This window comes from Cotesia glomerata, linkage group LG2 (assembly GCF_020080835.1).
Source record: "Cotesia glomerata isolate CgM1 linkage group LG2, MPM_Cglom_v2.3, whole genome shotgun sequence".
Lineage (NCBI taxonomy): Eukaryota > Metazoa > Arthropoda > Insecta > Hymenoptera > Braconidae > Cotesia > Cotesia glomerata.
In genome coordinates this window covers 157,308-183,556 of record NC_058159.1, presented here as the reverse complement: position 1 = coordinate 183,556, position 26,249 = coordinate 157,308, and the positions used below count along the sequence as shown (strand labels likewise).

General features: G+C 32.6%; 2 protein-coding genes and 1 long non-coding RNA gene across 3 annotated transcripts; 1 reads left to right on the top strand and 2 right to left on the bottom strand.

The window, feature by feature from the left end:
• Positions 1-58: 58 nt before the first annotated feature.
• On the bottom strand, positions 59-18,008 carry LOC123259829 (dynein axonemal heavy chain 5). Its single transcript, XM_044720570.1, has 20 exons — positions 16,345-18,008; positions 15,124-15,363; positions 14,883-15,037; positions 14,593-14,816; positions 14,236-14,513; positions 14,002-14,175; positions 13,694-13,923; positions 13,425-13,624; positions 12,952-13,351; positions 12,693-12,875; positions 11,571-12,636; positions 11,252-11,512; positions 10,927-11,155; positions 8,782-10,856; positions 8,535-8,707; positions 2,106-8,464; positions 1,819-2,045; positions 983-1,746; positions 617-911; positions 59-560 (listed from the first exon to the last, which is right to left on the bottom strand). Exons 1-20 carry the CDS (start codon positions 16,369-16,371, stop codon positions 174-176), a joined length of 13,947 nt encoding a protein of 4,648 aa, XP_044576505.1. The 5' UTR covers positions 16,372-18,008; the 3' UTR covers positions 59-173.
• Positions 18,009-18,733: 725 nt separating this feature from the next.
• Positions 18,734-23,819, bottom strand: LOC123259845 (G-protein coupled receptor 52). The gene is made up of 5 exons (XM_044720594.1): positions 23,408-23,819; positions 21,768-22,149; positions 21,479-21,698; positions 20,980-21,409; positions 18,734-20,910 (listed from the first exon to the last, which is right to left on the bottom strand). The coding sequence occupies exons 2-5, from the start codon at positions 21,877-21,879 to the stop codon at positions 20,731-20,733; spliced, it is 942 nt and encodes a 313-aa protein (XP_044576529.1). The 5' UTR covers positions 21,880-22,149; positions 23,408-23,819; the 3' UTR covers positions 18,734-20,730.
• Positions 22,588-23,362, top strand: LOC123259853. The gene is made up of 2 exons (XR_006508329.1): positions 22,588-22,917; positions 23,021-23,362. It is a non-coding gene; the product is annotated as an uncharacterized LOC123259853 (long non-coding RNA).
• Positions 23,820-26,249: the final 2,430 nt, after the last annotated feature.

The window sequence follows — 26,249 nt, the reverse complement described above, 5'->3', positions numbered from 1 at the left end:
TTTAAATAACATATATATATATATATATATATATATATTTTTTTTTTTTTTATTATGTTCTTTGTTAACTTAATTATTGAGTGCTAAAATAATAATTTTTAAGAATGAAGAATAAAAATTGTTTTTTTTTTTTTTTTTTATAAATAATTAAATAGTTATTATTATTTATTTAATTATTTAATATCACAAAGAAGCGCTACTCCTCTTAGTGTCCAGTGTCTCGGATTATGATCGGTCTCAAAATCAATAGAACCGACGTATTTCTGATCAGTACGTTGAGGTTTTCTATAAATAGGACACTCATACAACTTTGGATCTTTACCAGCAGTTGTGTTTATCGCGTAAATATATATCACAGGCATTTGTTCGTACAAAACTTTTGGTTTGCTTTCAACTAATTTTGAAGACTTTCGATCCAACGACGCGCCTTCAAGAAAGAGACCATGAACATAAACTCCTTCTTGAACTTGTTCTTTTATATCCTCTTTGTTGTAACGTGTAATTAAATTTTGTAGTACTACTGAATCTAACGCCCAGCCTTTGTGTGCTCGTGTTACTTCCTAAAATTTTTTAAAATTAATTATTAAATTAAAAAATATTAATTATAAATATTAACCTGACGCATTGCCGTTAAAAATCCTTGAGGATTAAAGAATCCCGTCATCCAAAAAACATTAGGTCTGCCGTGAATACACCAGTGTCGGAATTGAGCATCACGTTCTAGTAATTCGGTGTACCAAAAACCCAGAGTAGCCGATTCCCATGAAATTTTTTGCCATTTTTCAGGGATTCTTGCATCGTACATTGAATCAAGCGCAATCTTTAATCCTTGGCTCATTATTATTGTACCATCAATAGCCAATTTCAAATCTGATAGTGTTGATTGTACTTCTCTGATAACTTTAGCCATTCTGTAATTATTAAATCAATAAATAGATAGTTAGTTAATACTTATTAATAATAATAAATATAAAATAAATACCGATCAATTTCTTGTCTCAAGAAAATATTCATCGGTAATAATGCTCCCATTCGTTGTAAAGCATCTCGAACTTGAAAACTATTGTACTGTTGAGGTAATTTTGAGAGCATATCATCAGCAAGTCTGTAAACAATATTCTCTCTGGTCTCACCACCCTGAGAACCACCTTCTTTTGGTTGTACATTGAGTATTGTATCGAGAATTCCTTTAGCCGTATTAATTTGATAAGTAATATCGGCATTTGAATGCAATCCAAATACCTCAGGAGTATCAGCTGCGGGTAAATTATTTATATACTCCATATATCCTTGGACATTTTTTGTTTGAGGTACTTTGTATCCCTTGTAAAATTCAAAACCCGGTCTCAAAAGTACATCACAAAACCAAACGTTAGTGAATGTCGTAAGAAGACGTTTGTCAAAGTCATCAGTTACTCGTCCTCCGTACTGAACTTCACCGAGCATGTAGCATATTGTTGACCAAGAGACACCTTTTTTTGGGTCCATATCATCCAAATGATTTTGTATAAATTGAACTGAAGCAGCAAAATCAGCCTGGTTAAATTCATAAGGTATATTCCAACCGAGTGGCCCAAATTTTCTTCTCTCTTGGACTACTGTGTGTAAAAATGCAACTGCATAGAGCAAAGGAGGCCACTGAGGCTGTGTACTGTAATCAAGTGTATCTTGTGTTACTCCTTGATACGTTCGTTTTAAACTGGCTCTTATTCCTTGGGGCGGTTCATTTGTAAATTTAATCGCCATCTAATAAGAAAACAAACAAACAATTTATTTTAAATAAATAAATGTTTATTATTTTTATAATATTAACCAAACCTGTAATAATCCAATAGGAAATTGTGGATGAACTTCTGTTGTCATCCAAAGACGAAAAGAATCATTAACGGTATCTGTTTCGACAAGTGTATCCATAGCTTCGCTACAAAACGGCAAAGATAGGTGAACATTTTGCAGTAATACCCAACCACCATCGCTCATAGCTTCGCTTATCAATTTTCTTGCATGAAATTCTTGCCCCTGACCCATTGAAACAGCTCTCAATGCTGTAATAATAAATAAATGTATAAATAAAATTATTATAATTAAAAATAATAAATACATACGAGTAGCTTTTAGCTTGGCAAGAGATGTTATTTGTGAAGATGGATCAGAACCAATAGATAGTATACAAATTAAGGGAGTTCGTGGCTCTGATTCAAGCCAAGTTGCATCAAGATCTAAAATTTTAGCTTCACCGTACTCTTTACCCAATGATTCGATAATATATTTTTTAGCTTGTGACAGTGTTCGGTCAGGACTCCAAGATCTGATGAGTAAAAGTTTTCGAAATACATCAAGACTCTTTTGATAACCACAGGGTAATTCTTCTTCTTCTGGTTTTTCTTTTTCATACCAAATTTTCCATTCTCTTTCGCTGAATTCTATTTTTGTAAGAATTTCTGAAAATACTTCAAGCTTACTTATTTCAACTAAATTCAACCACGTAATATCGAGTATCCATCTAAATGGTTTAGGAACTACAGCGTTTAAATCCAAAGAAGCACCGCCTTTAATAAAAGCCATAAATTCAACGTGAGAAATAGAACCTCGATAGCAATCAATTTTCATTGCCAGCATCAGTGTAAATAACGACTTGTGTCTTTCGTATAAACTTCTTAAAGTAAACGCCCACACTTCATAAGTCAAATGATTTAAAATAATTTCTATTCGTTCTGAAGTAATAGGACTTTTTGTTGATTTTGTTATTGCATTATCAAATATTGTTAAAAATTGTTTCAATGAATTTTGATACATGGCATTAACATTACTCATTTCAACAATAAGAAAATATAATATAGAACCTCTGGCAGCAACAGCACGAAATTCTTCACGCGCTACCGTTATTTTCTTCTCTGTTAAAGCTGAAACTTGAAGTTTTTCATTAACAGACTCAGCAGTCGATTTAGTTTCTCTTAAAACACTTATCAGAGCCTCGTCGTCAACCAATGAACCCTCTGATGATGTCAATCGATGCAAAAGTGTACTTTCAAGTTCTTTCATAGTCCGTTGATTTGTCATAACTGATTCAAAAAGAGCAACCCGCTCAGCTTCAAGATCTGATTTTTCCATCAATATAACCCGACCGAGCAATTGATCTTCAAGACCCTGCATAGTAACGGTGAAATCGATAATAGACGTCTTGGCTGATATCTCTGGACTGTAAGCTGGATTAGGTAATTTAGTGGTAATATAAAGCATAAATCCTGGCATTACGTCACATTCTTTATCACCTACTATAACTTTTTCAATAGAACCAGATTTAATGAAATTTTTTTCCAATACATTATCTATAACTGGATCAAGTTCCTCGGCAATATCTTCAATCAATAGTGGTCGACCCAGTGATAAACTGTCCTCCAAGTGTGTTCGAAAATATTTATGATTCAATGATGTTATTTGTAATTCATTGTTAATTTCTTTATTTTTTATCCACATTTTTCCTTGATTTTGAGGATCTACGAGCAATGGATAAGACGATGATTTAGTTACCACTAAGGCATTTTGAACTGACAATTCATCGTTAGGTAAACCCTGAAGTGTCCATTCAGATACAGTGGCCGAGTCAACCAACATATTTATAATATTTAAATCTTTGGTGAAGGGAATTTCACGAGTCATTAAAATATTCATCCAAGAAGTAACCAATCCAGCTCGATATTGTTGATTGTAAGGTCCGCAATATGACAAAAATCCAGTTGCCAATAAAACATCACCAACGAGTTTACCAAGTTGAATTTTAAATTCCCCACTCTGTTCGGTCCATCGTATTTTTTCTCCTCCCAAACCATTTATCAGAGCCGTTGCTGCTGTCATTTTTCTTAAACATACATTAGCAGCTTCTGTTAATCTTTGCTTTTCATAAACCGCCGAATCATATTGCTCTTTAACAGCTTGAAGTGCCATTTCTCGTTCAGATAATTCTCTTTCAGCATTAGCTAAATCCTCCATAGCAACTTTAAGACGTGCTTCTTGCAATGTAAGATTAGCTTTTAGGGGTAATACTTCTTTGTTAACAGAGTGAAAAAATGCCATTGCTTTTGTCCAAGATAATAAACCAGCTACATCACCACAAACACGTCTTGCTGTTTCCATATTATAATCTTCCATACGAAAATACGGCTGAAGTAATTCAACCATCTCATTATTAATAATATCTTTTGGATAATTTTGTAATTGTAATAAAAATGTTGTACTTGCCATCATTTTAAGTGACTCTGCCCAAGAGGGTTTTGGACATTGATTTACTGGATCTGGTATTACTGGACTTATTTTACGTTGAAATAATATCAATACACAGTCCATTATTCTCATTATTAAATGAGGTGGTCTTCCTAATTTTCTAACAGTTGCAATATGAGCAGGTTTAATAGTATTTAAAGCAGCTTCAGCTTCTTCCAATGCAGGCTTAGCAGCCTCAAGTTTTTGTTCAGCCCAAGCTTTTTCTTCAGCAATACAAGCAACAAGAGCCTCAGCTTTTTCTTTAACTTTTTGAACTTGATTTTTAAATGTTTCAGCTTGCATAGCTCGTTCAGTAACTTCTAATAATACAGTTTCGGCTTTTTCAGAAGCTGTTACCAATTCTTGTTCCATAACAGCCAAATCTTTTTTCAATAATTCAACAGATATTGAAGCCTCTTCCAATTTAGCAAGACCTGTATCCATTCTACGTGCTCCTTCATCAAGTTCATGCTGTTTAGCACGATATATATTTTTATATCCACCGATGAAATTTAAATAAGACTTTGGAGTAACGTGAGTGGCTCTGCGAAATCTTTGAAAATATTCACTTGATGTTTCTGCTACAACATCTTGAATAGATCCAAGGGCATTTACCAAGTGATTTTTTACCTCTGTGCTGCATGATATTTCAAAATCATGAAGAAAATGATCTGCTACCAGTACTAAAGCGTCACGTGGCCAAGGCTGAAACCAATCGATTGTACATCCAGATATTAAAGCCGGAAATCTTTGAGCACGATTTCGAAATTTTTCTCCTACGGGTGAAAAACAAAAAACAACATGCAAATTTTGACAAGTTCTTTGTAAAAAGAAATCCATAACTAGCTCATTATTAATTGTTCTTTTTGGATTTTCACGCTTCATTATTGGCGTTAATTCAGATATTATTTCCGCCTGTTCATCACGTGTAAATAAATTGCTGATAACACCAGAGCTCAGTATATTGTTTAAATACTCTAGGAAACCTTCCTCTTTAATGTCCAAATCTGTAAAAATAAATGTCGTGCCCTTGCCTTGACTTCCGCACGATCGATAAAGAAACTTTAAGTCTTCCAAGAAATTTGCAACATTGTAAGATCTTGTAAGAGTTATTTGAAATGTTTTATAACCGGCAATAAATGATGATAATTTAGTTAGACTCTGTTTACCTGATCCACCGACACCAACGAGCATAACATTACCACGGGGATGTCTTATTACACGAGATATTTTAACCAAATGTAACATTGCATCGGGAAAAAATACAAGATCCATTCCAGCGCCTCGTTGCATTTCATTAAATTGTAATAAAAACATTTCCAAACGATCCCGTAAAATTTGATCATCAAATACAGGCTCGTATACTTTTGGTAATTCCATATCAGCATCTTCACCTTCTTCTCCCGTAGGCTCTGGAGCGTCTCTCATAAAATCAACAAAAGCCGGATTTTTTTTCAACATTTCAATGTATGATTCACCTAAATATTTATTAACAACACAAATTATTTCTTCTTCAAACCATTTTTTATCGGACAGCATGGTTAAACGATCGCTAAATACTCGGGTACATTCATGCTTCCACAGTAGCATCAAAAAATTTTCTTTTTCAATAACAGTTGACAGAGTACCAATCATACCCTGCCAAATTCTCGAAAGATCCCGAAGACTGAATACATAGTGAAATTTAGCAGGAGTTGGTAATAATTTAGCCCGAGTTCTTTGCCACAAATGTCTCGTAAGAGGGACCATTTTTTTAACAAGAGCTCTTATTTCTGTTGAAAAACCTCTTTTAGAATTATAATGTCCTTCACCGAGTACACTGAAAATTTTATCGATTGAAGTATCATTTGGTAAAGTGCAATTAAAAATACAAAATTGTCTTTTTAAACGAGACGGAATGTCATTTCTTCCACCACCTGGTTGGCTCATTGCCCCGAAGAATGTCATGTCAACGATCATTGTAAAGTCACCGGGTTTTTCAAGGGAATAGAAGCCCTTCATATCCATCGCTTGTCTCACTATTTCATTGGTAATCTGATCGCCCCATTCATTTATTTGAGGTAAATTAATATCATCAACAAATACCAACATTTTTTTACCACCTGGAGGACCAAATGTATTACCCATTCGTTTTTCAACATAACTTTCAATAGTTTTTTGAAACTGATAAGGCGTAGTTGCCGAACTAAAATTAAATGATCTAGCAAGAGTAGTATCGGGATTCGTTCCTTTCATATAAGACTTCATCATAACTGTTTTTGCAGAACCTTGTTCTCCAATCAATAAAACTGGTTTATCTTGGCGTCCTATCAAATCAACAAGATACTGAATTCGTACATTATCAACAATAGGCACTAAAATACTATTGTAATCCGGTGTTGCGTAATCTGGATAAACGTAATTAGTTACCATATTACTCCAAGTATCCCATTTTCCTTTATCATTAACCATAAAATCAAATGTCGTTGCATTAGGATACTTTTCAGACGTTGGAAGATCTAGATTTTCATAATTACCTCGTAAATAATTGTCAAATTTAATTCTATCAGCGGTTTCAAGTAGAGCACCTATTCCCCAAACTAAAGAAAATACGTATAATTTTTTTAAATGCTCCGCAGTTAAAGGCTGTGGTTTGTCTTTTTCAAAATCATCCTCATCTTCATTTTCTTCCAAAGGAATTTCTGGTGGTATTAATCCTTGTAGAAGAAATATCATTTGTTGTACAATATTACACTGGAGTACTTTTATAGCAAGAACAAGTGTTTGTGTACTCCAGGCATATATAGCTGAAAATGATTCATCAAAAGTTTTCTCCAAGACTTGTTGTTCCAAAGAGGTTCTTGTTTTTAACCATGCAGTCACAACGGGTTTCCAATCCAAACCCGACGAGCTCATATACACCATTCCATTTCTTGATACCGTAGCAGGACTTGCGTTATCAATATTGTGTGGCTCAAATATTATTTTACAAGTTGGTGCCATACTCAAACGATCACCATTAGCCAGAGTCAATGTTTTATTGTCATCCAAAACAGAATTTAAATTTTCAATCCATATACTGTCAACAGGACCATCAAGTACCAACCAAATATGTTCATCTTTTTTTAATTTTAAAGTTTTACGCCACAAAGCTGAAAATATTCCGTCAGTCCAATCATTGGTAGCAACATCTAGTCTTCCAAACATTTGTGCTGCTGTTATACTTTTTGGATTCATTCTCATTTCTCTGTGATACTCTCCCAATTGGGACAAAGCTTTCATAAGTATTTGAATGCAAGTTGTTTTACCAGCCCCAGAAGGACCCAGTGTCATTATTCCATGACGGACTCGTTGAGTTTCGTACAATTGAATGAGTTTCAATACCCACGGAGGATGATATATAAGACCAGAATCTTGAACTTGCTGATCAATAGCTGCTTCCAACTCGGGATAGGCCGTTTTTTCTAAAACTTGATTGGGAAACAAATCAGCAACCAGTGAAATAAACAGTGGCTCATCTTCGTCAATAAGTTTCGATAAATTCATATCTCTCAGTACCCGCATTACAATAGTACTCTCGGTGTCTTTTGAATTAGTCCGTTTAGCGGCTCCGAGAGTTCTCAATACTGACAAAATATTTCTCAAACCAAAATCATAGTGGACTTGTTTTGTAAGTTGTTCCTCGCATAATTTGTAAAGTGTATAAAATTTACGGGCGAGTGTTATATTTTCTAGAAAACCACAGCTGGCAAGCTTTACTCGAATAATTATTTGCCGATCGGGTACCATCATTGCTACTGTTCTAAATTGGATTTTTAAATTTTCAGGAAGTTCTTTTCGTCCAGCGTACCCAGGATTCATAGTTATAAATATACCTAATTCGGGACACATTTCAATTTGATCTCCGTCAGTAAATACAAATTGTTTCTTTTTCTCCTTTTTAGCAGCCAGTACAACGGCAACCTGCTGCGCAGCAACAGAAAGTACTGGTAATTCAATTCGATTAAATTCATCAAAGCACCCCCAACTTCCACTTTGAGCGAGACCCTTGTAAATACGCCCCAATCCACGATAATCCATTTGATCAGAGCAATTAAATACAACGACGTACTTGGCCAATGTTTTACCCATGTCTTTAACTGTTTCGGTTTTTCCAGTCCCCGCCGGACCACAAGGAGATCCTCCCATTGACATTGACAGTGCTTGAGCTAGAGTTATGTAACATCTAAAAATAACAAACAATATAAATCATTTCTATAAAAATAATATTTAGATAATAAAAAAAAAATTACTACCTGTCAGTGAGAGGTGTAATTACCAAACGTTCAGTACAACCAAGATATTCATTTTGATAAATAAATTGTACATCTGTTATATGGATTGTAGTTTTATCAAGATCCTCTTTGAAATAAAAACGACACTGCTTCAACCACTCAAAATCTGTGACTGTTCGAACATTTAAGCGGCACTAAAATTATTATTTTATTTATTTATTTATTTATTTATATTAATAATTTTATTATTATATATAAAATTACAGACCATCATGTCAAAAATATCACGTTGATGTACGTGAATAGTAATCAAAGTTTCAAATTTAGTTCGATCTATTTTAGCCAAATCTCTGGTCGTTTGATCAATCAGAGTATTTAAAAGTTCAAGAAATCTGTTATTTGTTTCGCCCATTATTTTTTTATCAGCTCGTGCTTGCATAAGAGCCAATTCAGCGTCTCTTGTCCAAATCATTTGAATACCGAGTATACCAATTTGTGCTGGCATTTTATCCAAAAATGACAACAAATTAAAATTTTGATCATTCATCATGGTATTCGCAGTGCGAATAATTGAGTGTAAAGACTGCTGTGATGTTTGAAGAAGTTGCATCAGCCAAGTCTCGACAGATCCCTCTGCTCTGACAGCTCTCTCAAGGACTATTGTCTCTCCCTCAGATGAAATTATTGCCGTCATTTTATTGTACTCTATATCATGAAATTTAACAAATCTAGTGTTGTCAAATATAGACAGCAGATGATTTTGAATAGTGTGAGAGTCTGAAGCTTGGCCTAAAATTTCTAAAAGCGCTGGGTCAGATACAAAAAAAAATCTTGGAAACATCATACGCTTTTTCTCCAAATAACCACTCAGAGATTTTTGACACAATTCCAGCTGTTCTTGTAAGTGAGGCAACAATTGTTTTAATAAATCATCCCCAACACAGCAAGGAACAACTCCAGGAGTTTCGTGAGCTCTCTGCATTATTTTTTGCCAACTTTTGTCTATTTTACTGAATCTCTTAGCTTCTTTTGGCAATTGTTTAGCAATATCACCACCCACAAAAACTGCTTCTAAATATACCCACATATTTTGAACGAGCAACCATCGTTCCAAAATTTCATTGGTATTTGACAAATCAGTGAGCCATTGTTGAATTTGTTTTCGAAAAGGCCCATTGTATCTGTTTGACATTAAAGAACCCAAAATCATAAGACTGTCTTCCAATTGACCGATTGTTTCAGCTGTAGTATCACCCCGAAGCAATAATTCTCCCCGATTATTAAAAGTCATAAATGTTAATTCGTGTGAGGACCATTCATTGACAACTTGTCGTAATTTAGCCTCAATATCTTTTTCTTTCATCGCTGAAATACAAATATCTTCAATATCTTCTTTGTATTTTAATAACGGAGCTTCTAAAATATTTTTCAAACAAAATCCCTCGCTTTCTAAGTCAAATGTGTAGCCAGTAACCTCGACAATTCGCTGCCAATGACGCGGTTTCATGGCTTTATTTGCCATCAACTCCAATAGAGGACACATATCATTAAAATCATCAATTGTTTTCTTTAAAGCAAAAAATGCTGGCCATTCTTTTAATCCCTTTGGTAGTTTACGGCATCGATTTTGGAATTCCATTAACTCGTTATTTATATCTTCAATATTAACTTCACCCCACGGTATATCGTAATAACTGCTGACACGATCAATAACATCGTTGTACAATTTATATAATTTCTGAAGTAAATTCAATTCCTTTCTTATTTGAGATAACTCGGGATAATCTGTTATTGGTAAACCAAATAATTCTTCGCCACTTTGGTAAGTTTGTAATTTACGCCACATACCGTCAAACCGATTTTGGAAAAGTATTTGCCGATCTGAAGCTTCGCGCGGTGTAAGACCGGTTTGCATTGGCCCAGACAATCTATATTCCTCACAGTAAGCTTCATTATCACGGCGAAATTTATCTAAATTATATCTGAGTTCCTCTTCAAATTTAGGCTGGAGTTTTAAAAGTAAAACGTGACTCTCTTGAGCTCGGGCTAGAAGATTTAACCACGTAAATCTTAAGTTGTCGACTTGTTCGAGGCACTCTTGATCCACAGGAACTTCATAACGAGTTACGATATTAAAGGCCTCTTCAATCGGATCTATTTTCAACTCCATGTCTACCTCTTGCTCTCGTATTTTTTTAAGGGTATCCATTACCAGTCTTACGTCATCTAAATCACGTATTTGACGATCTAATTTTCGATCCATTTCATTTATCACCGCATAAACATACTCCATTTCTCGCCGGTATTTTTTCTTCATTGCTTGACCAATTTTATGAGTTGAATCTTTTAAAATTTAAAAATTAACATTAACAAATATAACAATTGTTATTATATTTTTATTATTATAACTAACTTTTTATTTCAGTAGCCAAGGCGTATTTTAATTTTTCAGTACATAAAGCAATAGAAGTTCCTAAATAGGACATGTCTGATTCCGTAGATAATTTATCTTCAAGCTCACTGTGCTTACGCAAAGTATTTTCAAAGTTAGACAGCGTTGAATTTAATAATTCACGCATACTTTTTTCATTTTTCCACAAGTACTTGTATGGAGTCCATTGCTCTAAGAATGCCGCAAGATCCTAAAAAAAAAAAAAAATCAAACATTAATTTTTATTATTAAATAACCTTGAAAAAAAAAAAAAAAAAAAAAAAAAAAAAAAAAAAAAAAATTAAACCTGTCCAAGTTCTTGTGTACAAGTGCTCAACATTGACAAAACTTTAATTATTTCTTTATTTTCCATCACTAGAGCATGAAAATTACGATTTTGAACGGGAAACTCTGGTCGTTCTTCAGACACAGTTTTATAAAGTCTTCTTCTACGAACTTTAGGATCTTCTGGTTCATCATCACGGCGTCTTTCGGCAACTATTTGAGCTCTCATAACAACGTCCAATAAATTTTTCTTAGGAGCCAACGACGTAGACTTCCACGTACTCTTTACAGCAAATATTAATTAATTTTTAATAAAAGAAATGAAGAATAATAAAAATTACCTTACTAGTTGCAGCAGTCCACTGAGCGACGCCCTTAGCGACTCCAGCGATAGCTTTGCCCGCGATAGTCAGGGCTTCTTGAACTTGCTCGAGACTGGGCTTTATAACAACCGAAGGAATCATCAAAGTCGCTTGAATAAGAAATACCGGACGTGGTACATTCTCTGGATCAAATTCCCGGACAAATCTTTTTCTGATAGTGTCCAGAGAAGTTCTAGTAACTTTTATCAGAACATCAACGACTTTTCGTGAATAATAACGTCGCATTTCTGAGACGGCATTGCGGACCATGTCCTGCATATTTTTGGAAAGACCAACTCCAGTGGTGGATAACAACTGGTGAGGATCATCGAAGCAAGCCCAAACTACCGTCCAGTCCTGGGGTTGAACAGCTTCTCCATTAGCTTCATGACCAGTAAATCCTTGATCGCCTTCCAAATCATACTGGTCAGGTTCGTTATTTTTGAAATTATCTGCAGCATTTTTCACCAGCTGTAAAACTTCTTCCACGGCTTCTTCGACCATGAGACTCCGCCTATGAAGATCGATAGCTGCTACACGACACGCTTCATCGGTTTTTTCCAAAAACTCCTCAATACTCCAGGGATCCTCCACCGATAGAGCATGTAGAGTTATTTTCTGCATACTGGCCAACACCTGAAGAATCCTATTGGAGTAAACATCGTGTACTCGCGTTATCAATACATCAAAAGATTTTATTTCTTCTCTCGTAAACTGGCAGAATTCTTTCCAACCGGGTTTCGTCCAGGTCAGTGTTTTTAGTCCAGGCATAAGCAATGAAGACAGTCGCACCAAATGCGGTAGCAACAGTGGTCTCACTTCTAATTTAACACGTCGGGCTGTTGAAACAAATTCTTCAATTACCAATTGTAAAGAATCGTGTACTACAGTAAAGTAATCCCGTTTTACGAGGATCGTTAACGCCACTATCGGTATATCTAATTTTAATTTAGCCAAACAATCAGCTTCACGGAGTAAAAGAGTTATACGACTCTCTAAATTCACTTGAACTTTATTCGTTTCTTTGTCCATCACCAGCAATGGCCTAAAAAAACAATCTTAGTTGTAAAAAATAAAAATATTAAATTAAAATAATATTACTTATTCAAGCAGTCTTCAATAACCCAAGAGTTTTGATGGGTCCAAACTTCAGTAATATCCATTTGATATTGGAGTAAAACATTAACAGCATGATTATATCTTCTCACTAAATCAGAAGTAAGTGGTAAAGTTCTCAAAACAGGATGATTTGATACTGAGGCTGTCAATTCATCTAAATGCATTCTTAAATATAAATTTAAATTTATTTATTATTATTATACTCTTATAGTGATAATAAATTAATAAATGAATATATTACTTGAGAGCATGTGCCCAAGTTAATCGACCCGCAATAGGTGGCATGTGTCTCGGCAAAGGCGGATCATCTCTTTGTTTTTTGAAGAGCTTCAAGGTTCGTTCGACTTCCTTATCGCAATATCTCACCACCAGATTGTATTTTTCGTCCAGCTTAGTCAAAGGAATTTTTTCACTGACTTTTTCAAATCTCGTGAGAAATCTTATGCCTTGTGGTGTCTCCCACACATCCGCATAATTTTTTTCAATAATCCCACCAATATTTTCTTTCAAGGCGTTTGTCTTTGACATAAATACATCGTAATCTTTATCAAACTCAGTGTTACGAGGGTCTAGATAATCGTAAGATTTGTTGGTTGCAATTTTTTTGGCCTCTTCAAAAGACTTTGTCGCTTCTTCCAAAGCTAAGTATTGAATTTATAAATGTCAATATTATTATTCTTCTTCACTGTAATAATAGTATAAATAAAAATTTACCTTCTCCTAAAAGTAAACCTTCCATTCGTCGAGCGAATAAATTTTGATAATCGTCAATTAAATCAAACATTGCTAAAATTTTTCTAATCCTCGAGCAAAATGAGTCAAATCTTCCGAAGACGTGAGTTTCAGAAAATGAAAATTCTTGTTCGGTAACAGCCGGTGAACATCTGACTAGTCTGTATGTTTCTCTGTACGCTCTGCCAGTTAAAATTGTTGTTAAAATTTTTAAATAATACATTATTATTAATATTAATTTAAAAAATTACTTATTTAATCTAAGACAGTGTTTAAGCCTGGAGCGCGCGGAATTTCTATCGAGATTCCAAACAGTTTCACGTCCTCTCTTAGTAACATAATCCCTACAGGCGACAATCATTTGATTAGTTATCTTTACCATTAGTGAGGAAGTTCTTTCAGAAGTATTGTAATATCTTGAAACACTGTAGATAAGTCTTACAGTTTGTAAAAGAGACACCAATGATTCTCTCATTCTTACCTGCGTAAATAATAAAATATAAATAAACAAACCCTAAAAATTATTTATCTAAGATTATTAATTATAAAAATAAATTACTGGATCATCAAGATATAAACAATGACAGCACTTTTCCAAAGCTTGAATAAATTTAGCATTATCTTTGGCCTCGCTGTAACAGTAAGTAACTTCATCCTCGGCGTCAACCCACTCTTTTATTAATTTAGACCTTACCACTTGCAAACACAACAATGACATTTTTACTTCATGATCCTGAGGTAAGTGACAAATAATATTAATTATTAATTATAAAAATTAAATAAAAAAATGAACCTGCAGTTTGGTAGCGAGTTGACTAAACTGAGCACCGCGTCTTTTCCAGTACTCCAATTCCTGTTGCGGCCCAGAGGAGTCATTTTCTCTTCTAACCTGTTTGCTTTCCAGAATAAAATCTTTTAGCTTCTTGATCCACAACTTTACGCGTTCCTCGATCCTCTCGACGACTCCTTCTTTGACAACAAAAGCTTTTGCTTTTTCAAAATTGTCAATCTCGTCCATCATAGTTTCTCCGTCGTCGAAAATATTCCCCTCGAGAGCTACTTGTTCGCACACTTTAAATTTATTAATAAATTATAATATTTATTAACACGAACAAACTAGTAATAATTTGAATAATAATTAATGAATCACCTTTTAAGGCACTACAAAAAGAGCGAAGTCCAGGTAATAAGAGACTCTTAATCATAGGACAGTCGTCTTCGTCTTCGCCTCCAGGATGAGCGAGTGCGTCCATAAAAACTTGCTCGACAACTCTTTGAATAGAAGCGAGGATGCTCACTTTAGCAGTATCTATTACGCCAGTGTATAAATCTTTTTGGAAGCCTTCCTCCGGCAGTTGTTTCGCTGTATTTATTCTGTTTATATATAATTATTTATTATTATTTAAAAAAGATTCCAGATTTTCAGAGAATAAAACAAACCGGAACATGTAGATACAGACACCAGTGCAAGGAGTTTGCCAGCCATCGGTCAAAAATAATTTTTTTTTCGGCGGCTCTTTGGGTTCCTTGGGTTCCTTGGCTTTATTCGATGGCGCGGTGACTGGCGCTCTGGATGTACCTTTTATCACTTGTCCCTAATTTCAAAAGTCGCACATAAAAATAAATTTAAATAGAAAAAAAAAAAAAAAATAATAATAATAATAAATAATTAATAAAATACAGTTTCAAGGGGTCGCAGAATTTCTGGCTCGTCGACGACTTGGTAGTACCAAACGAGGGTTGACCTCATGTGTGGCAAAAACAATTGATTGATTTCATCGAGCATATCTCCCTCGAATACGTGATCCATCGCCTCGTGACGCAGCAAACCGGTTCCATCCATCAAGAGCTGGAAGACAAACTCCAGCCGCGGATCCATCTCCCCTCTTCTCGCTTTTCTCTCGCATTCTTCCCGGCGTTTCTGCGTCACCCAAACAAACAATCGTCAATACTATTTCCTTTTTACATTTAAAATAAATAATAATAATGATAATAATGCCTGAATAGTTTCATCACTGAGTTCGTCATCCTCGCTAATGTCTTCAGATAAATCAGATCTATCAACATTGGCTCTTGGACCGTGAACAAACATAATAATAAAGAAATAATAGTTTGAGAGTTGGGGTTCCCGCAATCAAACTGGCGTAATACTGGAAGGTGTTGTGCTGGCAAAGCCTGATATCCAACCAACACCTCGGTGGTGAGGTAAACAGAGGCAAAGAGAGGTAAAACATTGGTGAGATACACTACACGTTCTGTCGGTACCAGGTTGAACCTATCTCACGCTCACAGATATAGACACGTTCCTTATTACTTTTCACACTATACTCTACTACTTGTATAATATAATAAACCTTTTTTTTATATATATATTTTCTTTTTTCATTTTATAGTCCATTAAATTTATCGTGTAATCTGTTGCCCAGTATTTAATGTCCCCCGACTAATGGACTAAAATAATGATTTTATGTTTTTAATGATAACTCGACAGAGTTGTAAAACAATTTAATATAATTAGAAGGTATCTGAATCTTCCTGATTCCTGATTGATGATTCGTGATGATATTATCATTATCACCTCATGCACGGATGGGATTGTATATGTATATTTGCTTTTTATTACTCTCTCTCTGCCTATTTAGAGGATATTATCTTAATCGAAAATCGAAAAATGAGCATGCGATCCCCGATAATTATTTTAAAAATTTACAAGTGTAATATTAAATAACGCGTACTGGTTCTAGGGGTGATACCTGCACCAATAAAATAACTTATTTATTGACTTATATGTCGCGTGAGAAAATCCTCTTTATTTTGATAAAATGTCACCTATCACTTGACGAAAAACGACCTCAATAAAAAATACCAAATAAAATTAATGATTTATATTTATTTTTCTTACTCGCGCCTCGTCTTCGGCCTCATCCATATTCTCCTCTTGATTTTTATTTATTAGTTATATAAACGAAGAATTCACTTGGACCATGCAACTATCACTGTAATAAGACAATAACTAACTGATTTCTTTTCGTTATTTGAATCAGTTTCAGTGTACAGTATATAGTATATACTTTGTTTTTATCATTCCCCGATCAGAGGGTAAGCCTGATGTCTCCAGACATGCTCAATGTACCGCTAATAGCCCAATAATGTTCTCCATTTGTGACATCAATTGGTATACAGCCTCAAGATTACTTATATCCAGTAAAATATTAATATTGATTACAGTTTGTTGTTATTTATACCTACTGTTGAAGCCTAAAAAGCAATAAAAATAAATCTATTTTAAATAATATATTGTTTTAGTATAGAGAAGGAGAGTAGAAGAGTTTAAGTAGTATTTATTATCGACTTGCTTTGTGGTTTTTAAAATGATGTAAGTGGTGCCAGTCAGCGGCAGGTCAGACCTCCCCTTTCTCCTCTTCATCCCTGCCATAAAATTTATCAACTGACGAGGCCAATCTCTGTTTAGTCTAGTCTAGCAGTCTTTTTTTTTTTTTTTTTTTCTATTTTATAAATAAAATATACTGGTGGAAAATCTTTTGATAGTCTTCCTTTTAAATTCATGCATGAAAAATTATAATTGGTGTTAGAGAACAATGAGGAAGGAAGGAGGGAACAAAAAAAATTCATAAACAACCAACACATTTTTTTTTTTTTTTTTTTTTCCAATCTGCGCTTTCGCTGTTTATTAATAGACTTTGCGCTAATCTATATGCTCTAAGACAAATTCAATCTCTGACAAAAGTGAATCCGGTGGTTTAATCATAATCCTGTTTAACAGCCTTACCCTGCAGTTTCTACACAATCCAGTGCTTCCGAAAACATTTATCCTCTAAATTTTTGTTTTTCTTTTCTTATCTTTTTTTTTTTTTTCTTTTAAAGTTCTTTTTATATGTTATCATTATTAATATTATTAGTTAATTATTAATAAATTTAATTCTTATTTAAATTATTAATATAACAGCACGCATATATGTAATAATTATAATCAATTACGTTAAAAAACTAGTACAAAACTAGTGACTAAGTACAAAAATTTAAAGAATATTATAATGATGGAAGTCATTCGAGAAACTGTCAGGGACTTTTAATCACAATCGTTATCATTATTGTAATTATATCAACATTCATTGTCTTACAATTTTTTCTAGATAATGTATTTTATTAAAAGCTTTTTATCATTTCTTTTTTTTTTTTAGTTTTTTTAATATTTTTTTTTTTTTTTTTTTTTTTTTTAATTTATTTCTTTTTTTGTTAATAATCAATTGTATTGAAATTAAAATTGATTGTAATCCTACCCTCCGACTCTCAGAATTAAATTTTCTAATAAATAGCTTTAGTTATTTATTAATAAGTATTAAATGCAAGTATCGCTGACAATTATTTAATACTGCTATGTTTGGCGACACAAGAGAGACTAAATTTTAAATTGTAATAATTGTCTCATAGATAAATATTTAATAAAGAGATTTAATAAGTATATAGTATTTAATAACAACCAATTATTAGTTTTTTCTTTTCCTTTTCTTTTTCTTTCTCTTTTTTGAGACAAAATTTAATTTTGATTCTAATAAAAATATAAAATTAAAATTTCAATCATCTATAAATCGACCGATGACAATAATAATAATAATAATAAGAAGAAGAAGAAGAAGAAATAACACTATATATAATAAAAACTCTAGAAAATTTTTAAATAAATGTTAATATTTAAATATATATAATTATAATAATCCGATCAGAACTAAAATCACGAACCTTGATGGCAATGTGGCAGTCCTGCTTCCACTAATAACTTTTTATTAATTAATTAATATATATTTAGTAATATAGAGTATGTTTATGTAAATGGTTAATACCTAGCACTATATAATAATAATAATAATAATATTATTTACGAATCGAGGCAATTATTTATTTGGATTCCAGCCAGCTACGCATTGCCAGAAAAATTCATCTATATATCGATGATACACAGTGTGTAAATATCAATAGTTTACTTGTTAAATATATCCAAGTTTATAATTTTAAAAAGTTTGATTAGCTTTTATTTTTTTTTCTACGAATAGTTAAAGTTTAAATGTTGGGCTGCCTATATGCGATCGATATATTTTATAATTTAATAATAATTATCTTTCGGTGAATTACATTCGACATAGCGAAAAAACTAATATAGATATTTAAAAAACAAAATAAAATAACAAACTATTTATTTATTGAGAGTCGGGGGGTGCTTTCGAAGAAGGACCGGTTGTTGTTTTAATTATTATGATAGTTTGTTGTTTTTCATTTGACTCAATTTCTTGATTAAACACTTTTTTCTTTTTTTTTTCATTTGTATAGATCGGTAAAAATCTCTTGTTTGTAAATTTATTTGTTCATTAGTTTTTCGTAGAGATATTTCTTTTTTCTTTGTAAGTATTATTGTTGGGTCTTGCGACTGTTGTTGATTGCGCTACGCATTAAATTTTCTATTTAACACCATTCATGATTTTAAAAAATCATTTTCCATAATAATAATTATTATTATTATTATTATTATTATTATAATTAGATAATAATAACAAGTGTTACTGAGATGACCACCAGTATTATTTTGAATAGAGTAACGTCTATTACTCGGCTTCACTCTTGCATAATAATATAACTAGTTTTTCTATGTATTCATATTAACCTTTAACATAATATTATTATATTTAATATATATGTATGCTAAGATTAATATTACTTTTGTTACATAATTACGAGAAATCTAATGTTAGATATAAATCCATGCACACTCAGCTTATTTGATAAACTTTAATAATAATAATTTACTCGTGGGTAAAAGTTAGCCAAGCAAGAGACGAACTCGTAAAAGTTTTATTAAAGATAGCCAAGCTGCTTTAATAGTTTTAGTTTTACTAAATAAATACTTATAAACTATATAAATCGTTAATCCTTAATCATTATTTATCATTATTACTTATGGTTAATGTTTATAGATCTTAAATACTTATAATACTCGTTTTTATGTAAAATGAACAATTGTTGTTGTTGTTTTTTTAATACTCATCGAAGTTGCATTTGTCTTATAGTTAATTAGTTAGTTAGTTAGTTATATAGATTAATAATTGAATATATATTATAGTATATGTATATATATATATAGTTAATTAATTCATGCATAATTATATTGACTGATTAATATTATCAGAACAAGTATATATATTTTAATTAATTAACTAATTATATTTAGTTAAATGCATATTATAGAAAGCATATTTAGTTTATTTTATTATTCAAAGAATAATAATAATAATAATAATAAGTATCGGAATGGTGTAAATGGTGTTTCTTATTGTTTATTAATTTGCGTATCATTTATTTATTATGATTGAAAATTTTTAATCGCTTTGTTTTTTGTTTTCATTTTTAAATACGTGACACTCTTTCAGGCATTGCACGTTAATTGACTATTTTATTTATTTATTATTTCTTTTAGCTCGCTATAACATTTATTGAGCGTGTTCTTACGACATAAATAGGCAACGATTATTAAACGTGTATTTTTTTTTGTTATTTTTATCTCGCTCTATTATTTTTTGAGATTAAAACTCGCGCACGCTCCTTACGCGCATTAACTGACGATTAAATTTTACTTTTTTTTTGTTTTTATTTATTGATAAACTCTAAAATTGAGCGAAACGAGATTATTTTTGCGCTAATGCGTTATTAATTATTAATTATTAATTATTAAATATATTAAGTATAATATAGTGATCAAAAATTTACTTTATCTAAATCTCGTTTGTTATTATTTAATGTTAATAATAATAATAATAAATATTTACTACATAATAATAATATTAATTTTAAACCATTCATCATTAATCATTCACGTGTCAATGGAAATATCATTATGATTATTATTATTATCAGCGTAACGAAAAAACGCAACGCAAAATTATATTATTTTGATTAAATTTTTTTATCTACAGTAATTAATAAGCAAAGTTCAAGTTGTTCCTTTATTTATGTTGTTGTTGTTGTTATCATTGAGTAAATACGAGTAATTGTTTAGTTGTTTTCCAAGATTTCCATATTTGAGTGATTGAATCTTTTACGGTTTATACTTTCCTTTAATTTATTAATTTTCTATTATTTAAATTATTTAATTATTTAATTAATAATTTTTTTTCTAAGTTTTTTGTTTTCTACATAGGATTGCGCGCGCGAGATAGTACATTGTCGTAAATATATATATATATATATATATATGTGTTATTATTATTAATAATAATTATTAGTCATCATCGTCGAGGCCCAAAAGCTCTGGTGGTAATCTTCTATGCCTACAGCAAAGCGTGAGACATAAAACACGAGCCGCTAAACGAAATTGAGGACTCAGTGTTCCGAGAATAATTGCTTTCCAAAAAGAATTTAAAATACCAAACCATACGACAGCAAATTGGAGAAATGGAACCTGAAAAATAATAAAAAATCAATATAAATAAATAAATAGAATTTTTTTTTGGCAACAAAATATTAAAACCTGAGGAGGTCCATTAACAGTAGAATAAATTTTGAGGCCAGCGTAAGGTGCCCATGACAGCCAGAATGCCATAACCAGAACAAAAGACATTATATGACTTGGATTGCTGAGATTTTCTGACAACGCGGTGGCGTATTCCTTGTCGTGGATCGGAACACCAGATCTTAACCTTCTCATCATTGAGAATATGTAGGTGTAGGTGTAGACGATTGTTATTACCGACGGTCCAAGTACCAGAATTGAAAGGGTTATAGTGTAGGCTGCCATGTTACCCCAGTCAAGCATGCAGATGAAGGCTTCGCGGTCGAAAATTGGTTTGTTGAACCCCAGAAGAGGCGGACAGCACATCATTGCAACGCTTATCCACGTAAAGGCCATCCAGCACTGGCATCTTGTTTTTGTTTGGACAGTCTCGTAACGCAGAGGTTTCCTAAACAATTATCATAATCATTATTATTATTATTGTAATTAATATTAAAATAAAACATTGTATTGTTACCTAATAGCCAAATAACGATCAACAGACATCCACATAAAGGTGTAAACAGAGACTGCCAGAAGAGTAATTTCAAGATAGCCGACAAGTCGACAGACAACGTCCCCGTATACCCATCTTCGAACGAGAGCTGGGTATATGGAGAGCGGGACAACAAGCAGACCACAGAATAGATCTGCTGTTGCCAGTGATAACAGATAGTATTTTATCACCTCGGAGGGACCTATCCAGTTAGATAAAAAAAATTATAAATTTTAACAATTAACTATTAATTAAATGAGTAATAATTTACCTCGAAAGTTGAGGAAAGTCGCGATAATGAGAAGATTAGAGAGAATGATGGCGACGCCGACGACGAAGATGAGGCTCGCCTGCATAAGAGCCTCCACCGAGGGCTCGTCCATGCCGCCACCCCTTCGCACTGCATCCCCTCACCTTTACTTACTTACCCCGTGACTCCCTCCGTTACTCTGTGACTCCCGTCTACCACCGCCTCTTCTTCTTCTTCTTCTTCTTCTTCTTGTTCTTCTTCTCTTTATAATCCTCCAATTCTCCAATTTTACTCTACTATTTATTTTTAATTAATTTGGGACGATGACGACCACTACAGACTACTCTAATAAACATCGAGCAATTTTTCAAGGTTTAATTCACCGGAGACACGCCTTGTATCGCTAAAAACAAATAATTAATACCATTAATACAATTACACCCTTTTGCCTTATTTTACCTTCAATCTCTCACTAATGTCCATTGTGAGTCAATGGACATTCTATTCATAACTAAATGGTTTCATTCATGGGCTACCACGACACCGCGACTATGCTGCGTGACTTATTAATCTTGATTCAACGATCATAAAAAAATTACTCACACTCTATTATTATTGTTATTATCATTACTATGCTGGATTTTTTTTTGAATAATATATTATGTACACATATCCGCAACTATTTTACAGTATAAATATTTTTTTTATAAATTATAATAGAATGATACCATGCGAATGTCGGGCATCGTGTTATTCCACCCATTGGTTATAATAAAATAAAATAAAATAAAGGAAATAGAAATGGGAATAGATGATTACATGAAAAGAAGATTAGGGAAGCCCCTACCCGGTATAGGATAATATAGTAAATGGTAGTGGTAGCTAGTAACTGGTAGCAGCGTTACCTAAATAATAAATTATTTAAATATTTTATTCTCAGTGTACCGTTGGTGTTATAATAACTACAATACAGTGTTCTGTTCGATGATTCTTTACTTGTACGTGTTATTTATTTTATTTTTTTTTGCCATTTATTTATACGAGTGCCTTGAAAGTTGTTGGCAAAATATCGATTAATAAACTACTAATTTATTAATGTCTATGAAAGTAACTGCGTGTTTGACCTGCCGTGGGAATATCCTCAAGAAATAGAAAGTTTTTTAAACTACAGGTATGATTTTTATTATTAAAACTTTTTTACCGATTTAATATTTGATCAATTTCTATTTTTTATTCAAATATTCAATGCAAACTTGTCGTATTTATTTTTTTAGTTTCAATTTAATGGACCGAGAAAAAGAAAAAGAAAATAAAACAAAGAGACACTTGGAAGTCTTCCGTTTGGCGTGCTCGTGACCCTGCACTTCAAGCTTTTCTTATTATCCCTATAAATACATCTACATAGATCTATTATTCTCATCTACAATCTTTTATATATTTTTATTATACAATTAATTAACATATTAATTATTCATCACATGATAATAACAAACAAGTGAATGATAATGAGGAAAATTTAAATAATTAAGATATATATACTATCTAAAAGGGTAATCTCCATGTTATAAAAAAAAAAAAAAAAAAAAAAAGTCAAGTAAAATACAGTGCCATCTTTATTGGTTGTGTTTGATTAATTATATTTAATGAAAACCACCACGTACCTTTTAATTTTCATGCTGAATTTTAAAAGCCTTGTTGTATTTGTTTAGTAAGTATATAGATACAACTTCTACAAATATATTGATAAATAGCGTAAAACAATGATCTCTAATTATTAATATTATTATTATTATTATTGTAACTAGTAGCCGGATCAGCAGCACAACACTAAGATATTTATAAAATATTTAGAAAAAAAAGTAAACCTCACTTAAACAGTTTAAGATATATATGTAGTCCGATAGTTTTGAAATAATAATATATAACGGGGGAAAGAAAAAATAAGAGTAAAGAGTCTGTGATGAGGATTAAATAACCTGGCGGTGAGGATACGTCTGACCGAGTCCGACTTTACTACTGAGGGTCTCTGGTGACTCTAGCAACCGCGGGCCCGGGCGTATCAGGCATCGATATATACCAGGAAGAACGCCTGCGCGACCTCAACCCTCAACCCTCTGCCCCTTGCAGTCCGCAACTCGCAACTCGCAACTCGCAACTCGCAACTCTCAACTCTCAACTCTCAACTCGTATTTCTATTTCTACATCTATTCGTATGACCGTATGAGTATGAGTAGGTATTCGGTAAAATCCTCTATACTGCTATACTACTTGCTCTACACTACTGTTCTATTCTACATACAGATAGAAAACCTCGGTCTCTGACCACTTCCAACCCTCAATGCCGTACTCGGGAATATAATATGGGAGATATGGCGCACACGCTCTGTGCAGCTCCCCTCAACTAAACCTACTAATGCTACTACTGCAATTTCTTTCATTTAATATTATATTATTATTAATTATAATATTTTGATTTACCCAATTTATAAATTTCTTTTTATTTTTTTTTTTTTTTTTTTTTTCTGATTGACTAATAATTAAAGACAAACTTTGAATTATTATTCTAAAGTTATAAATTGCAACCCAGTTTTGGGTTTACATTGGTCTTATTCAGAGATGATCTAGATTTCATTCGCTGAAAGAATCTTTTTAAAACTACTTTCCTTCATCTCTTTGCTCTTAATATTTAAACATAAAAAATTTAGACGTTTAAAAATTGGAAAAAAAAAAGCCATTCAATCTCACCTAAGAAAAAATTTAGGTATTAAACCTTTATGCGGATAAAAATAAAGACTATTTAAGGATTCATATTAAACGGTTGAATTAAAATGAATAAATCCGAGGGAAAAGCAAATGAACGGCTAATGAACCTGATAACGTGATAATGAATCTGTCGATTCGATTAGTCTCCTCTTTCACGGTCTGAACCTACTGTAAGGATTTATTTAACCCCTCGCTGAGAAATTATATTAAAAAGTCGAAACATAAAAAATTTTTTAGTAAATTCGATGATGAAGATAAATGTAATCGATCGATTCCTATAAAATCTATTCAATATTATAAATATGATGAGCTGATTAATTTTATTCAGTCATTTCAGAGTGATAATACAAGTGATTTTTTCCGATAATTCCTTTTTGATATTGAACAGCTCTCTTGGGTAAAATTATTAGAATGCATATATAATATAATAATATTATCATAAAATGAAAGTAACTATGAAAGCTTCGATCACCGTATCATTTAATCAACTTTCTAAAGCTCTTTCTAACACACCCGAGCATTCAAACCCCCTGTCGCTTTTCATTGATAAAAAATAACTACCTGTTCACGAGTTGATTAAACTTCTGCTATTACTATTACCCTTTTTTTTCCTTCAATTTTAATCTTTTTCATTCTCTCGTACAACATACTCATTAGCATTAACTAAAAATAAAGCTTCGTAGCTAATGATACTGCATGTAGATAAATAATAAGGAGGTCATTTAGAGATTCCATTTGGTATGAAATTCATGGGTATTGAAGGATGGATGAAATGGATTACATGAATCGATACTCAGTCACCTCAATCGAATTTGGCACACTTACGATTCATTCAACTTGAGCAACTCATCCACTCATCGTAGAGAGTACCCAATACTGAGGTAACTGGCTCTCTTTATACACAACTTTGTTATATTATATAACCATACATTTATATTTAAATCTACATTCATTTTAAACTCAGACTTTATAACAAAGTTGCCTTTTTTAAATGTGCTATATAAATTATATAAAAACTACTGGTACTACTGGTACTATTATTCGACTTCAACCGTTTACAGTAATTTATTATTAGTAATTATAAAAAAGTTTGGATAAAGAAAAATTAATTTAAAAGAGACTCAAGATGGTTCGCCTTCGCCTGGTAATGACACTGATAAATGAATAGGATAGAATCTCTGAGAATGAGATTTATTAAATAATGATTAATTGTCAAGTCACTGGAAATTATTGAATTTTTTTTTTCATTTTTTAAAAAGTATATCTTTGTATTATGATTGTTGTTATTGATAATTAAATGCCCACAGTATTGAGTGAATTTGTAAAGCGATAAGAAAACAGAATAGAGAATTTTAACAAGAGAAAATAGGAGGAAAGAAGAAAAGAGTGGGTAGAGGAATTGATAAAAGCTATTCGGAGAAATACCTGCACTGAGTCGCAAAAGAGAGACAGAGTTTGCAGATGTACTAGCGTAAAGCGTACTTCCGCACCCGGTAATACGGGTAAAAAGAGACCGAGGATCCAGTATAGTGGGTGAAGAGCTAAATTCGATGGTAGAAGAGGTGGTGGTGGTGGTGGTGGTGGTGGTGGTGGTGGTGCTGGTGCTGCTGCTGGTGCTGCTGTGCTGCTGCTATTGCCGGTGCTGGTGTTACTGCTAGTGATGGTGGTGGTAGAGGGATGTCCTAGACCCTTCGAACGCACGCGACTCTTATTGATCTGGCTAGACGGGGAGCAGAGGCC